Source organism: Centroberyx affinis, unplaced genomic scaffold (genome assembly GCF_046629955.1).
Source record: "Centroberyx affinis isolate AG114_WGS23_722 - 3 ecotype Tasmania unplaced genomic scaffold, CSIRO-AGI_Caff_v1 ptg003984l_1, whole genome shotgun sequence".
Lineage (NCBI taxonomy): Eukaryota > Metazoa > Chordata > Actinopteri > Beryciformes > Berycidae > Centroberyx > Centroberyx affinis.
In genome coordinates this window covers 53,122-70,176 of record NW_027281802.1, presented here as the reverse complement: position 1 = coordinate 70,176, position 17,055 = coordinate 53,122, and the positions used below count along the sequence as shown (strand labels likewise).

The following is a 17,055-nucleotide window of genomic DNA, read 5'->3' as shown; positions in this document are numbered from 1 at the left end:
AGGGTTACATGTCCTTCTCTCTGGACAGATGGCCGATATGTGAAGCTCATCATACAGAGAGTTCTGTGCGCTAAGAGTGAGAGCAAGAGTGAATCTGACCGGATGTGTGTGGACAGTCACTCTGCAGGTCATAAAATGACATGTTGTTGTAGCCTTGTGACTCATGCAGTTAAACCCAGTCCCTTATTTCAAGACAACTCAGATCTGCAGACAGCCACAACATCCATGTAGGATTTTTTTTCATGAGTTGTGATGCAAATTCAACGTTACGTGCGATTTTTTACCAGGACAAGTAATGCCACCATTTTGAAGAATTGTGATCAGTGGTATGCAATGTTCAAGTCAATCCTATAGATTATGGCACAACAAAATGTACCAAGATGAGTTTGCTTCATGTAAATCAGAGGGATCATTTAGAGATCCTGTGTCTGGATAAAGGTGCATTGACACACATGATTAACACCCCTGGATGGCAATCACACACACACACACACACACCTTTAACTAATGGAATTTTAAAGAAGATGATTATTAAAAAATATTTATATATTACTACTATTAAAAAAAAAAAAAGTAAAGTAAAACTATATAAATAAGGTGATGATATTTCTGTATACTTTATAAGTTATTACACACTGTATGCTGTGATTCTGATCTGAGAAACATTAAAGACATTCATAGCCAGTCTGCTGATTTTGTCTCTTTATTTACTGTGCTCTCAATTTAATGATTATTGAACTAATTAACAGAACAAAGTAATGCATATATAGCAAACACAGCACATATATACTGTTTGAATGGTCAAAGCACAAAAAGGTATTTAAGAGTATATCATCAGAACAACCACAGTTAAGACCGACTATGTAGACTGTGTGAAGGGTCTTAATAGTTTTAAAACTGTACATAGTATGCATCAAATATTTCACGGTAAGAAAAAACAAACATTTCTAGATTCTGAAACTCTGAAATTTTTAGTAGAAAAAGATCTGAGATTATACTGAATTACATGATAAAAAAAAACTTTTAACTTCACTATTCTGCCAATTTGGAGATGCACATTTAAGAGATATCTTGATTTCATTTACTTGTTACAGCTTTCAAACAATGTAATGAACTCCCCCCACAACAGCAATCAAAACATAAATGCTAGGACTGTGTTTTAGCAATGACTTACACCTTGTTGTGATCTTATATTTGTCACTATTTGTGACGAGTATTGTCTACCATATCAGAAAATGTCATAAAATCAAAATATCCCTCAGTAGAAGTTGTAGACCTCAGCTCAGTCAAAGCAAGAGGCTCTCACTTGATGCTAAATGATTCTTTGAGGCTTTTTTCTGCTTGCTTCCTTGTAATGTATTTCCAAGATTGAGGAATATCAGCAGGCTTTGCATAGTATTCTTTTGCAAACTCCTTGTTGAACTTTGCCATCACATATTTCCAGTAGTCTGATGCCTCAAGACTTCCATCTGGAGGAATTTTCCAGTCAGGGAAAATGTCTTTGTAATTCTTGTAAGGGTACCACTCATAATTTGTAGCTAGGCAGCGGAATTTGGTCTCTGTGATCACAAGAGAAGAACATATGTCAGTGTCGAGTTTGCCTGAGTCCATAAACCTGAATCTACCAAGACCCTCTGGCCGATGTATTGAAGCGCAGTGGTCACTATGGGCTTTACCTCCTGCCTCACAAGGTGCTTTGCAGAATGGACACTGTTTGCCACATCCAATCACCTTGGTGAAAAGCTCATTCTGGGGATTGACACGAAGTTGTTTTAGTTTAATTTGGATGTCTGTTTTTTTAAATGTCTCCCTAAGAGCTTGTCCCATCTCTTCCACACATGCTGTGAGCCAATGAGCAAACTGTTCCTGGTTTGCATTGTTTAGGGTCATGAAAGCTCCAAGAGCGTCCTGTGAAATGACCAGTTCATTACCAAGTTCCCTGCAGATATCTTCAACAAATTTCATCAAGTTGCCATTCTTATCCATTTGGGCCTTTGTGATAGCATTCTTTATACTCTTGATACTTGCTTTCAGATGTCGATCCTCCAACTCAGACATTGTAGACCCCGTTGAGAAGCGTTCTACAATCTGGTCAAATATCCAGTTCTTAACATAATCTTCATATGAGCAAATGTAGCTCAAATAGTTCTCAAATTTGTCCTCTGAAAGCAAATCCTTTAAAATTGAGTACTGGAAAAATATCCGCGTGCCAAATTGCAGTGAATTTTTGCTCGTCAGCATTTCCTCAATAATATCTGGACCCAAGGAACTGTTGACATAGGCTTCCACTGCAGGCTTTAAACAGAGGTTGGTGAATTCTTCTGCTTTTTTCTGGCACTGGTCTCGTGCATGGAACAGGTCTTTAAAATCAGCACGATACTTGTCTTTGTACTGATTTAGACATCTGTAAGGATCATTCTCTTGTATGAAGTCTTCATGCATTTTCTGAAACTCTCTGGCTGCAACTCCACAGATGTGCTGTTTTAGAGAAACTTCAAACCCAATATCTGTCTTCATATCTGGATTGCTAATCAGTCTGTTGTCAATCATGTGTAGGATCTCCAGGATGTAATTGTCATGATAATTGGTTTTCCTTTCCACTTTCTCAGTCACAAACTGTGTGCAAGCGGCAATGATGCTGTCAGCCATTCTTTGTACTGCAGTTGTGTGATCTTGGATGTTGAATAACTTACTCAGTGTGTGTTTAAATTTGTGATAGAGTCCCTCAGCTGTATATTTGAAGGGCTCTGTTCCACAATCACACAGTTTCTTTTGATTCACTAATTCACTGGCATGACTTCCCTTTCGAGTTAGATTCATCCTCAGGTGGCAATACACCTTAGCAAAGATGTCAGTGGTCTTCAATTCAGCAAAGGACAATTCACTCACCATTTTATCCCACATCTTATCAAATTCTCTGTCTAGCTCTTTTTCTGTCCTCTGGGCTTTTTTCTTATGGCATTCCTCAATCAATCCAAGCACTTTCTGTTCTAAGATGTTTGTATGGCTCTCCTTGATTTTATCAAGTTTTTTCATTCCCTGTCTGATATCAGCTGCTGCTTCAAGTTGATTAAGTACAGAACTCTCCATTTCTCGTCGAAGGCTTTTTGCACTGTTTGAGAAGTCCTCTCTGTATCCCTCTACTAGATGGACATGTCCCTCTGGTTGTTTGAAGTAATGTGTCAGATTTTGAAGGAGTTTTGTCTCCCATTTAGACAGCTCTGAGCAAGCTTCACTTTTCAAATGACTGAGAAATTCCCCCATGTCAGATATCTCAGATTTCACACCAATTGTACCAAAGTTTGAAATTCTTGTTTCAGCATGTGTAACCCATGTATACATATGTTTCTTGAACTCCCATTCCCATTTGTTGAACTCTGTGCACAGCCTCATGTAGGCATCAGCCACCAAGCTATTTCTGAAGCTGAAGATGAAGTTCTCATGTTTTACTGCATTCCACAGGCTTCTTGTCCACTCCATAAACTCCAAGATTTCGTTAGCAGATGACTCACAATCTCCCAAAATTTTGATTATGTTCTTCTTGAGATCATAAACAGCCTCACTGTACCCTGCATTAACTGGTGCCATTGGTGGGTTCCCATTCCACAGTCCAGGGATGTACCAGTTCCCGGTGTCTGGATTGTATTCCATCACATCAGTGAAGCTCTTGTTCTCCTCTTTCTTTTCCATTTTGGCTGCTGCCTGGGTCATCTCATTCAACTGTTGTAACAGTAGTTTCCTGTCCCTTAAGTTCTTGTCATGGGCTGACACATCTGACACATTCTGGTGAACAAACTGACATTTGGGCTTTTTGCCCACCTCTTTCATCCTGAGAAAAGCATGGACTACAATTTGTAGGATGTCCCTCATTTCTGTTGAATTTTCCATTGCAATATTGATAATTGTGATATCACTCAACCCCACAACAAGGGTTGCAAGCTCATTGTCGTGCTCATGGCTATCATCCAGTTGTGCAAGCTCTGGTGATTTTAGGCCTTCAGTGTCAATGATCACCATGAAGTCACAGTTCAGTACTTTTTTGAAGTCTTCGTTGATTCTGATGAGCAACATAAAGGCACCTCTAGTGCATCTACCACTGCTGACTGCAAACTGCACTCCAAACATGGTGTTAAGGAGAGTGGACTTCCCTGTGCTCTGAACTCCAAGAACTGTGACTACCAGTATCTTGTTCTTTGGACGCACCAAGGTATTCAGCTGAGAGAGAACATCACTCACCCATCTCAGAGGTATGTTGGATGCATCTCCATCTACCAGCTCCAAGGGAAATCCATTAAGGAGCAATTCTGCACACAGTTTGGGCAGATGCTGTAGTTGCTGACGTGATGGGTCAGTTTCTGGAAGGGACACTGAAGCCTCGTAGATTTGACCCATTTCACGCAAGAAGTGTTCAGTCCCCAATGAGCTGTTGGAAAGTTGTCTGTCAAGGTCTTTAATTTCCTCTTTGTTTTCAGACTTCTGGCATTTCTCTTTGTACTGCTCCCTGAGGCCAGAGAGTTTTTCTCGAGAAAGGTTATCAAGGTTAATTCGCATCCATTTCAGGAAATAAGATCTCTCTATCCCTGGGCTGGATATTGCCCTTATGAAGCATGTCATTGCATTTGACATGTCATAACAGTTCTGCTCTTTCCGAAGTTGTCTTTTCTGTACTAGGAGATCGCTTTTGTACTCTTCTATGTTTTCAGCCCCGGCTTTTTTAAGCCTGCATTCTTCCTTCTCTAAACGAGTCAATTCTTTCCATATTTGGCCTTGCAAGGGAAGTTGGGCTTCTTTGTACTGTGGGATGTCTTGTATTTCTGCAGTGATGGCATCTGCATTTTGCTTGGCACTCTGACACTCTGGGGAATCCTCATCAACCAAGATTCCCAGTTCATGGGCGATATCAGCCATCTGCTCCACTTGCATCTTGGTCTTTGAGTTCTCAACTGCATCCCTGACTGTTTTTCGCAAGTTTTTGACAAAGTCTGCATCATTCATCTGCTTGGTCTTCAAAATGATGTTGCTGTTTGTCAAGTTCAACTCAGTTGCTACTTTTTTTAGAGCATCAAGACTGAAAGTCTTGCTCTGGTGGTTACCCACCAAGAACACCTGTGCCTTGTTGTGTTGGTTGGTCAGTAGCCTGTACTCAGAGTCCAAATTGTCAAAGAAAACAAAAACTGCTGCAGATGTCTGGCACAAAAAAGAGTATTGTGCTTCAAATAAAGCAATGTCCCCCCTGAGGTTAGCTACAGCTACTGCCTCACCAAAAATGTCAATGTTTTTGTTCCCACAGGGAAGATACCAACTAATTTCAGCCAATCCATTCGATATTCTCCTTGGACTATCACCACACTCCATGTTGCGGTGAACAAAGGTGTCGTGATACTGTTGGGAATTGCTCAGAAGCTTGTTGAGAATCTCTGACTTGGACAAGGAGCACTCACCCAGTCTCACAAAAGACACCATGGGAAGTTCAGAGAGAACAATTCTTTCTTCTATAAAGCCCTTGGATTCTGAAAGTGACTGAGGTCTGTACTTCTTAACAATGTCTCTCATGGCCCAAAGCATGAGTGTGCACTGTTTTGTGTCACTATTAGGAAGCAGCAGAGGCACTGAAAACTGACACATGGACATTTTCAATGCCATTTCCTGCTGTACAAAGCCATTGGAGCACAGAAAGAGAGCAGTGATAATGTCTAAGGGGTTTAACATGTCACCTGAGTTTGGACTGTTGACAAGATTATCAAGATCTAATTCTGTATTCCCAGAGGAAGCATCACAGTTTGACTCACATACTGATGTACACTTCACATTCCTAGCTGTCACATTAACCATCATTAACTTCTTCAGAAAACACCATGGAAGATCTGAATGACACTTAGCAGATTCATCAGCAAAGGTCTTCTCATCAATCTGAAGTACTGTGCTCAGCGATAGCTTCTCTGTGTAGTGCTGCTCCAACCCCAGATCTTCCAATAAGCTCTCCAAGTGTGTCTCTGTGGATAAGAAGATAATGCAGAATATTGTTAACACATTTGTATCAGTTGTTTTAAGTTTCTAAAGTATAAATCCACAATTAATTGAATCATAGGCCAAATAAATTTGCAATGTAGCCTGGTGTAACCAGTGATCTCTGGCAATGAGGAATTTTGCATCCTGACTTTGCATTCTGCCTGATTTACACAGCCAACACACTGTTCATCAGCAACATACAACAACAACAACAAATCATATGCATTGACTATAAAAAAGTATTCACATCCCTTGAATTTTTTGCATTTTTTTTTTGTTATAAAATTAGTTCAAAATACATTTATTTGGAATTTGGGGTGTAAAATCTGAACAGGCTTGTCTTTGTTTTAACCTAGGTTATTATTTATCCTGTTTTAAGTTTAAGCATTTTTCTTACTTATTTAATTGGCATTTATGAAGTGGTAAAGTACTTTCTTTCAAAATTCTTTCAAAAAGTGCTAAACAAAATGTCATTATTAAATTATAAATAATAATATTATCAAAGTATAAGTAGTAGCAGTAATACTATTATTATCATCAACAAATAACTTACTTGTGTAGGCAGTTATCACAGCAGGCTTGCTTAGTGTTCCGTTCTTCAGCTGTGTTGAAACGTAGAAGGAGTATTTCACTCCTGGACTCAGGCTGCTGAACATCAGGCTGTTGGTGTCTGTTGTCAGCTCTTGGACAGTTTCTCTTTCACAGCAACAGGCCATGATGTAACCTCCCACTTCACCAGCAGGGGCGTCCCAACTCAGAGACACTGAGTCACTGCTGACCTGATAGACCATTATCTTCTCAGGAGGGAGAGGCTCTGTGAAAAATAAAATGAAAACCCTTCACTCCAAACTTGAAATTCAAGTTCCCTCTCATCCATGCATCATGGATCTAGTGGAGAGTACAATCACTTTACCCACTTTTTATTTGCAGAAATAGAGTTTACAATCTTTTAAGTGTCACATAAATCTGTTTGACATAAATTGGTAGTATACATCATTGTCAGTAGTATCAAACGGTGTTATGAAGATAATATTGGGGAACTATATTATTGGGGAAATGCTGATGAGCAAAAGAAAAATAAACATAAATGCTTTTCTGAAAATATAACTGATTTGTGTATCTATCAGTGGTTATTCGCTTTATGCCGCTCACCAACTGGAGTTTACCAGTTTTTATTTGCCACTACATCACTGACACATTTATTTCAAAGTGTAGTTTATCTACTTCAACACTGATGCATAGCGATTTGAGTTGATTTCAAGAAGCAAAAATCTAGATAATATTTTACATATTTACCAGTTACGACAGATATAGAGGTTGCTTTGCTTTGATTTCCACTTTCTGCAACCCTTCTGATGCTGAAAGTATACTCAGTCCCAGGATGCAGTCCCTCAACCCGAGCGGTGTTGGAGTCTCTGATGTACAAACTCTCTGTCTGTGTGTTGCAGGTGTAGGTCAGGTGAAATGAACATCGAACAGAGGCATCGGTGAAGGTCCAGCCAAGAGAAACAGTGTCACTGCTTACATGGAGAATTGCTATTTCTCCTGGCGGAGGAACATCTGTCGTAAGAAAAAATATGGAAAAAGATTTTCTAAATATTTCATTTCATTACTTCATTACATTAGATTTTCAGTCATGGAAGATGTGCCCAATTTCCTGCCAGTATATATTAATGTATTTCTACTCAACAATACTGTGCTTATGACTGACCTTCTACACCTCCTGTATCAGTGTGCTGACACTGACAGTCAGATTGTGGTGTTGGGGGAGCGTCCGCTCCTTCCCCAAAGTGAGGCTCAAGGAATGAATCACTTGCATCATGGAAGTCCTTGAAAGTTGAAGTAAAAAAAAAAGTGCATGTTCAGGTGAAATTAATCAATTCATAATACTCGTGGTACCTCACATGAGTATATATTTGAATTTTATTATGATTTCTCGTAGGTCTATATAAAGCAGGTTATTACCTCCTCATCTGAGCTATCCATTGTGTGTGGACTCTCAGCCATGCCACTCTTGGTCCAAGCTCAGGTTATTCACTGGGGATAATGAGCAACAAGCCAGTTAGACCGCCTCTTCCCTTAGTAGGCTACTATCGATAATATACGGATATCACAGCAAAACTTTAAATATCATGCAGACCAACAGAAAATCCTATAGTAGGCTAATTCCACAGAACAGGGGCAGGCTAAGAAATCGTATGCCTCATTCCAACCAGAAACTATACGATTTTACTGATTAACAACCTGAGAGGATAAACTAATCAGTGCAATCAAATCACCTGCTGTTTGGTTGGAAAGAAAACTTGCACACACTCGGCCCTCAATGGCACATTGTTGCCGAGATATGGTCGCTATAAACTCACGATTGAGAACCGCAGACACACTATAGGAATACTATGGCAATAGAGCTGACACTCACAAAATTACAAAGGATGAATTCAGTCCATTTTCTGCCAGTGGGGTGGTAAACCCTATGGACAAAGCCCATCATGGACTCATCGAACATAAAACCACAGGTACGCTTATGAACTATTTCCGAATGCAATGTAATTAACTTGCTGGGTCAAAGTAAGAAAAAAAATACTTTGGAGTTTCTAGTTCGTTACGCGGACGTACGCTAGAAAGATAAATGACAACATACCTCTTTAAGATAGATGATTTGCCCATGGCAAATAACACTCACTATTTGTCCTGGAGACGAAGGATTTTAAATGTGGGCTGCCTCCCCATGACTGCTCTTTTTATTCTGTTGGGTGACAAACCACTTTCTGTTTCGTTTCCCAGAATATAGGCTATTGTGTGTTTTTTTCCAGTTTCGAGTGAATCGAAACTTAACCCTCCTGCAGTTACAGTATATTCAAATTAAATTACATGTTGGCGTTAATTTGACTCCAGTTTGTTGCTCACCTTTGGACCAATCAAAACAATCCCATCTCCCCAATCCTCCTCAATATTGTCCTCAGTTTCTGACACTACGTCCTCCACATCACTGACAGTGTCAAAGAGCTGTGACAAAACCTCTGACTGTATATCTGGTGTTCATTCTGAATGTAAGCAGGAACCACCACAGACAATCAGAAATGGATAGAGGTCTGTGGGCACAAACTTGTTTGTCTGTTTGCTTTGTTGCAGAATAAAGTTGCTACAGGCCTAGTTCCCAATAAGTGAGACAAAGTTGTCATTTCAGGATCCTGCGGTGCATGAACATTTTCCTGAGGATTGACCATTTGTGTACAAACTGTCTGGAGGCCTTCAGAATCACACCATGATGTTGATTTCATGTTTATACTTTTACCCCTCCAAATTAAGAAAAATCTTAAAGTATTGAGCTAAAAAAAAAACAATATAAGGTGGGATATCAAACTCTGAATGGGGCCAAATTGAGCCTAAAAATATCAGGAGGGTTAACATACTGTATATACATATATATATGCAGCTATTAATGCGATAATGGTGGCTCCTTTATTCTGTTGGGTGATAAACCACTTTCTGTTTTGTTTCCCAGAAATTGTTTTTTTTTTCCTGGGGGTTTCCAGTAAAACAAAACTTAACCCTGCTGTTACAGTACGATACGTACGGTACGATTTGAGTCCCTTAGACCTTTTTATGTATATTTTATCTATTGGGTCACCAAAATCTATTTTTAAAAGCTTTTTATATCAATTGAAATGTCCCCTTTAATAAAGTGTAAAAAACATTACATAAATTTTATCTTTATATCAGAAATTATCTTGTTTTTTCAGTTGACACCACCTATTTTGTCATGTCCCTCATGGCCTACGATAAAAGTGTACTTGGGATATGACTAATACAATTAGAAAAAAAGTCCATACATTTTGCCATTCACACAAACATCTATCCTTGCTTTTTTGCTGCTAATGTTTTTTTTCTAAATAAATTCATGATTATTCATTAAAATCACATTGTTTAGTTCCGTACCTCAGTAACCCCTCAACCCCGTTACACAAATCATTCCCCCCCATAAAAATAATGAACTAGATCCTTATGTGATATCATCAACAGGAAGTGAAATCATAGAAGTCTTCTGAATAACATGGTGCAGAAACAGGAAAGTTACCACCTTCTTTAATAACTATATTTCAGTCATTTATATTGTGATATTGTGGTCGTCAAGCTCAACGACTCAACCCTGTTACATGAAATAACGATAGAAAACTATTACTTGTGAATCTTTGTTATTTCAACAATATATACAATTTCTTAATCTCATGCATGCCATGTGCTCTCCTGTTATTCACCGCATGTAGAGCAGCAGCCATCTTGAGCAAAAAATCACAACCCCGTCATACTCAACCCCGTCACTTGTGAGAGTGTGACAGTGACAGCCATGTCCGCTCCCCAAGGTCCCCCGGCCCTCCCCCCCGCTCCTGTCACACCCACCCACCAAACGCATTTATACTGTTTGATATGTTCAGTCAGTTCACAAGGTTAAGTGCATGTAACAGGCACAAGGTGTGTTTTAGTAAACCTCTCCTGAGGCCTTGTAAATTTTGTTTGGCCAGAGGCCTGGCTCTTATGCCTGAGACCACAGGTTGGTTACGCACACTCACACGCGCACACACACACACACACACACACACACACACACACACACACACACACACACACACACACACACACACACAAAAGCACACAAGTTATGTTTTATTTTGATGACCTATTTAGTCAGTTTACAGTGTTTTAATGTATGCTATGTTGTTGTTATCATCGTTGTTTTTCCTGCAGTTGGGTTAATAAAACTCAGATCAATTGCAATTTATATCTATTTTCCTTCTTAAATGGTTACATAATGAAATACAATGTTTATAGAAAATCTTACAGTGAATTTGAGAGTAAAAAACAACTATTTATATGTCAAGCTGTATTTGTCTCTTCAACCCCATTACCATCTTCAACCCTGTCACCCTAGTCTCAACCCCGTCACACCTACATTTTTATTAATTCTTTTTTTAAGTTTATGAAAAAGTAATTTAATGTTTGTTGAACTCTGTCTGAAATGTTTAGAGCAATCATAAGAATATTGATTTTAGTTCAAATTCTGAAGTTAAACCACATCTTTGATCACAAATGATGAGGTCGCTGTCACAAAAAGTGCCCATTTCAGGCTTTAGTAGCAAAAGTGTAAGATTTTATGTAATTTTTATATTTGCAATTATTTAATTAGTGTGAGGGACATTTGATTAATAGGAAAATGTTGATTTCATTACAAATACATTTTATTATCATATTCAGACAGCTTCCATAGTGTCCATAACGGGGTTGAAGACTAATAGTGCCCATATCATAAAAAGCCCATATCATAGCAAAAGTGTGAGATTTTATGTAATTTTTATATTTGCAATTATTTAATTAGTGTGAGGGACATTTGATTAATAGGAAAATGTTGATTTCATTACAAATACATTTTATTATCATATTCAGACAGCTTCCATAGTGTCCATAACGGGGTTGAAGACTAATAGTGCCCATATCATAAAATAATGACCAATAATAATAGGGATTTGATGCCTGAGGTGGGAAAATATGTTTTTCTGGAAGTTAAATATGTCCTTAATGTTATGGGGTGTTCAGAAAAGTAATACATTTTGGTAAAAAATCTAAAAATGTCAAAGCCCAAATCGTACCGGTTTCAAGGAATGACTCATAGTGAGGCTGTGGACACAAACCTGTTTTGTCTGTTTGCTCTGTTGCAGCTTCCCATACCTCCTGTGGTAGATGAAAAGTTTTCTGAGGATTGACACTTTGTACAAAAACTGTGTAGAGGCCTTCAAAGTCAATGCGTGTACCTTCATATCAGTTGTTGATTTCATGTTTACACGTTTATCCCACCAAATTAAGAAGTCATAAAGTATTGAGTTAAAAATACAATAAAGTGGAATAGATTATTTGAGGTATCAAAACAAACAGCCTCCTAATCTACAAAGTCACCAATGGGAGAAATTTTCTCCATTACAAAAGTAAATCCTAAATCCACCTTGTCTTCCTAACCGTCCCATCCATTAAATGTATTCTGTTATCTTTGTTTTAGGATGGCCTAATTGCACTTAGGGATGGCAAAATGCTGTGCTGTCTCTCGTTCCCGTGGCTCATGCTGGAGTGTGGTTGTTGCTATGTGTTTCCTCTCTGTTGTTGAAGCCTTGGTTCTTTTTGGTACTGTGACATGGAATCCATCACAACACCGTAAGGATCACCTAAAACACTCAGGCCAATTAAAACATTCACCACAGGCTTTAACTAAATGCCAAGTTTTGTTGCTGTAGCTCTTGCGGTTTATGAGATCCAGATACTTTTAGGGCAGAAGAGGAAATGGAGGAAGCAAAAATTGCCAATATAGCCGCAAGTGGCAATTGCATTTTCAAGCACAATATGGTAATTTGTTGAAAAATGAGAAACTTAAGGCATTATGATTGGTTACAAGTGCATGGCTTGATGCATTTTAGGGATATTTGGTGATATGTTGAAGAATATAATTTTCTCAAAAATAACCTGCAATACTGTTCTCTGCTAACTGATTTATAACCATCTACTGCAAACTTACAAACTCCACAAGGAAAACCTTCTCAAACCTCAAGCTTGGTGGTGTGAGGAAACAGCGCTTCCCTCGGGATTTGAACCCACCATCTTTTGCATTGCAGACCTTTTCACTAACCACTAGGCTACTGATTGCAGTAGGTGGAAATGGAGGGAGTGCAAAAAAATAGGTCCAAGTTATGAGTCTGTGCAACATATATTTCAAGCCTTAGATTATTTTAACTGTATTAATGCATTACAATAATCAATTTAAACATGGCTTTGCAGATATGATCTTGGGAGTGCAGACATCATTTGACTTTAGTTTGACAAAGATTGATCAAAATATGTTGAACATATCACATTATCAATTTATCAAACTATTTGCAGTAGTTGAATGATAGTATTAGTATAGTTTAAAATGGTAGCAGTATTAGTAACAGTTGAAGTAGCACGTGTAAGTTGCAGTACTATTTGCTGAAGTAACTGTTACAGTAGTTACCCACGGGATTTGAACCCACAGTCTTTTGCATTGCAAAACTTCTCACCAACCACTAGGCTACTGAGTACACTGGGTGGGAGTAGAGAGAGTGCAAAAGAATAGGGCCAAGTGTGAAGACTGAGAGCTTGTTTTGAAAGTGGAATACTCTGAAACAAACGTTCATAGCTCAAATGCTATCACTTAGATATTTACATTGTCAGAGACAGAAGAAGTAGGAGAATATTTTGGTGTGTAATATGTCTATGTAGTGTTAAATTTGTGGAAACGACTACAGTTAAAAGGAAAAAAATCTGTTGAAAGTAGACACAAATAGTATTGCACTAGTGTTGAACAAACATTCCTAACTCAAAAACAACATATCCCATCACTTAGATATTTACATTGTGAGAGTGTGAGAGAGAGAAGAAGTATGTGAACATTTTGATGTATAATATGTGTATGTGGTGTGAAAAATAGTGGGAATAGTGGCAGTTCAAAAATCTGTACAGGACACAGCTGCTGAACTGAAAGAAAAGTGCTGTACTAGCAGGCTGAATATTCTCCATTCATTTCTATGGGGAAAAATATTATGTTTAAACATAAATTGCAGAAAAAGTAAACATCAGAATGCTTAGAAAAGTAATAGCGCACTATTCCCGAACATGCTGAACATTTTAGAGTTTGAACGTCGATAGCTCAAACAGTTCAAGCCGCATTAATGGGAAAATATCTGTCAGGAAGAAAAATCATAAGAAGTAAACAGGAGAACAATAGTTGTTTTTGCTATTTTCTTTTGCTGAAGCAAGCACAACTAATAATAGTTTCAGTATTGCCACAGTATTGCTCAGAATCGCATATTCTTTCACTCACTGACATCAAAAGACCTTGAGAGTTTCTAGTTACCCAAGTACCTTTACATATCTTTCTAAATTGAGTGCAAGTGGCAGATGATTCAACCTTCAACTACCAACTATCAAAAGCTTTTTTCTCCAGCAATTACTTAGCTGTTAGTAGTTTAGACCAAAGCTCAATTCAGTTACATCTTCACAGTAAGGTAGGCGTGGATTGAAATCTGTAGTTTTCAGTGATGGTATCTAACTCTCATGAACTGAATGTTTCCTGCTTTTCTCCAGGAGTTTGACCAGGAGTCTGTCAGTCATGGACACTAAGTTCATTGGAGATGCTTGTGCAAAGTGCTGCCACCCTGGTAGCAGGTGGTGCAAACTGTTCTGCAGTTCCTCCTGGAGGAAGCAGAGCCAGCTGATGAGGCTCAGCATCCCACCATGGCTCCTGTTGGGGGAAGCAGAGCTGAAGCTGCCGCTGCTGAGATCGGTAAACTGTTGGCAAACACAGCGGCTCCTTTCCTTTCTCAGTTTGGACATTTTCTAACAACACTTCTGCTGTGCATCTCCAAGTCAGTGGCATTTAAAAATACAGACACTTCCTTAAAATCAGTTGTTGTATTACTCCTTTTTTGTATTTTGTAGCCCTATAAATTGGGGCGGCATAGTATGGGAATGATAATCCAATGGGAACATAATGGGAACGGAGACTATAAAGACACACATTAAAGTGTAAGAGTGGACTACAGAGGGCGATACAGCTGTGAAAAAGCATTTCATAGTCTAACACTGAAACAGGCACAAATGTTGCCCAGCAAACTTCTAGTTTGAAAAATATGCTCTGGCAACATTATCTATTATGGCCAGATCCACACAACCATGCCAGACAACATCACAGGGCAGCACAGTATAAATAAAATTTTCATAGGCATAATTGTTTGTTCACTCCAAAATAACTAGATAGAATGACCTGCCACAAATGAGCCAAACAGCACATCTGTGCTGGTACAAGACGGCTGTCAATAGTGTTATCATACAGGTGACTGTATTGCTCATAAATGCAAATGGAATAAAAATGCAATAAAGACAGAGGGCTTCAATATAGAAATGGGACACTATATGGACTGATGAATAATGAGCGAAAAGGACTTTTGGTGAATGTCTTGGTGAAGTCCTTGACTAGTTCTTTTGATGTAATGTCATCTCTGTATATTTGTGACTTGCTCCCCTGATATTTGTTATTCATATTTTCCTGTTGGCCTAATAATAATAATAATAAAAAATGTATTTGAAGTTTGCTATTTGAAACGTTTGTACTATCCAATCACTGCATCGACAGTGTCCTCATAGCGAGTAGACCGTATACGGAAGCCTGCGAAGATCAAGAAGGCCCAAGTTTTTTTTCCCCCCGTGATTCTACTTCCGGGGCAAAGTAAATAAACACCCTCTTCACTTTCCCATTGCAGACCGATAGTCCTTCGGAGCAGCATGTGTACCAGGCGTTAGAGGCGACAAAACGCACAGTTGTCAGTCATATTTATACAAGGTAACGTATCCTACCCGTTTCGGTGGACTTCTCGAGGCACTAACGTTAGTTTCACAACAAACAGCCCGTTAGCTGACCCGCTGCCGCCGTTCATGTCTCGCTAGCCTGCATCCCTCCCCCGCTGTTTCCATACATTTGACATTGGTACGTACAGTAACGTTATGTACAAAATGTTAGACTTTGAAAAGTAAAATCAGTGGTGTGCCTATTCGCTGGTAATATTTCACATCCTGTTGATGTCGCTAAGGAAAAATCCTGTAGGGATATTGGTGTGTCTATGGTCAATCATTGTGATTTTATGCTATTACTATAATGTTCCTATAAGGATAACGTATAGTTTTGCTGTGGAATTTGTATAGTATTCTTCTAGTATCTCCAACAGGATTACTTTCTCTTTCTTTTGGGGTGATGTGTGTGTGTGTGTGTGTGTGTGTGTGTGTAATATAATGTAATGTTTGCCCTCACTTCCTCATCCTCATTTATCCTCACTGTTTCCTCATTTCCTCAGCCTCATCACTGGGCCCCAGCTGCTGTTCCACACACACACACACACAGACATGACAGAGCCACGCAGCCCAGGGACGGCCCCCGCCCCTCAGACGGCCCCGGCGCCCCCGGACGCCAGCTCCCCGGCCGTGGAGATGGACCCGGTGGAGTACACCCTCCGCAAGCGGCTGCCTCGCAAGCTGCCCAAGCGACGCAACGACGTCTACGTCAACATGAAGACGGACTTCCGGGCTCAGCTGGCGCGCTGCCAGAAGCTGCTGGAGGGCGGGGGCCACAGGGAGATCTGCGTCCACGGCCTGGGCCTGGCCATCAACAGGGCCATCAACATCGCCCTGCAGCTCCAGGCCAGCAGCCAGGGGGCGCTGCAGCTGGCGGCCAACACCTCCACGGTGGAGCTGGTGGACGACCTGGAGCCCGAGGATCCCGACGAGGCCGGGGAGCCCATGACGCGCACGCGCAACAACTCGGCCATTCACATCAAGGTTTTCTACCCCGACCCGCAGTGACCTGGCTGGACATCTGCTTCAGGCAACACCGGGCAGGGTTTCTCCAACACTCCTTCAGTCCTCAAATCATCTTTGCTCCCTTATAAACCAATAGACAGAAATCATCGCATTGCTAATGTGAGTTTTTTGGAGGGATGTGAGAATCTGAGGAGAGAGATGAGGACATGATGGCTGCAGTGAACTGTGCAGGAACACCACAGCGTGATGTATGGACGGCTTTAGTTGAATGGATGTATTGTGTTTCCAGTTTTTGTCAGTTGTGAATTGTCATTGTCAAGATGGTGTATCCTTCCTTTACTGTCGTATCCTTCTGTTTGCATGTCTTGAAGCCAGTAGGAATGAATGGATACTGTTTCAGCAAAACTCACTGGCATATAGGCTTTTATTTAAGTAAGGAGAATTTAAAGTTTTGGCTTAGTAGGGTAAATAAACATTGTCAACAGCAACATTTGACTTTTAGGTCAAACCTCAAAGTAATATCATGATACTTACTTGTAGACATACATGTACTGGCTGTGCCAAATATTAATCTATAAATATTTTATTTTTTAAGGCCTAAGAGCCTGTTCAGTGTTTACAGTTTCATTTTCTGTGTATGTTTATACAAAGTGGAATGAAATGTTGCTATGCCAT

The 17,055-nt window shown here is 39.6% G+C and overlaps 2 protein-coding genes across 5 annotated transcripts; one reads left to right on the top strand and one right to left on the bottom strand.

Moving 5' to 3' along the window:
* Positions 1–703: 703 nt before the first annotated feature.
* On the bottom strand, positions 704–8,704 carry LOC139663331 (interferon-induced very large GTPase 1-like). Of its 2 annotated transcripts, XM_071541970.1 has the most exons (7): positions 8,651–8,704; positions 7,975–8,046; positions 7,721–7,838; positions 7,306–7,569; positions 6,563–6,823; positions 5,802–5,993; positions 704–5,747 (listed from the first exon to the last, which is right to left on the bottom strand). In XM_071541970.1, the coding sequence occupies exons 2-7, from the start codon at positions 8,014–8,016 to the stop codon at positions 1,303–1,305; spliced, it is 5,322 nt and encodes a 1,773-aa protein (XP_071398071.1). In that variant the 5' UTR covers positions 8,017–8,046; positions 8,651–8,704; the 3' UTR covers positions 704–1,302. The 2 variants fall into 2 exon arrangements, with proteins under 2 accessions (XP_071398071.1, XP_071398070.1); XM_071541969.1 differs by having other exon boundaries at positions 704–5,993.
* On the top strand, positions 7,456–16,822 carry pop7 (POP7 homolog, ribonuclease P/MRP subunit). Of its 3 annotated transcripts, none has more exons than XM_071541972.1 (2): positions 7,456–7,574; positions 15,918–16,822. In XM_071541972.1, exon 2 carries the CDS (start codon positions 15,967–15,969, stop codon positions 16,420–16,422), a length of 456 nt encoding a protein of 151 aa, XP_071398073.1. In that variant the 5' UTR covers positions 7,456–7,574; positions 15,918–15,966; the 3' UTR covers positions 16,423–16,822. The 3 variants fall into 3 exon arrangements, with proteins under 3 accessions (XP_071398073.1, XP_071398074.1, XP_071398072.1); XM_071541973.1 differs by lacking the exon at positions 7,456–7,574 and adding an exon at positions 15,300–15,409; XM_071541971.1 differs by lacking the exon at positions 7,456–7,574 and adding an exon at positions 15,301–15,553.
* The last annotated feature ends 233 nt before the right edge of the window (positions 16,823–17,055 follow it).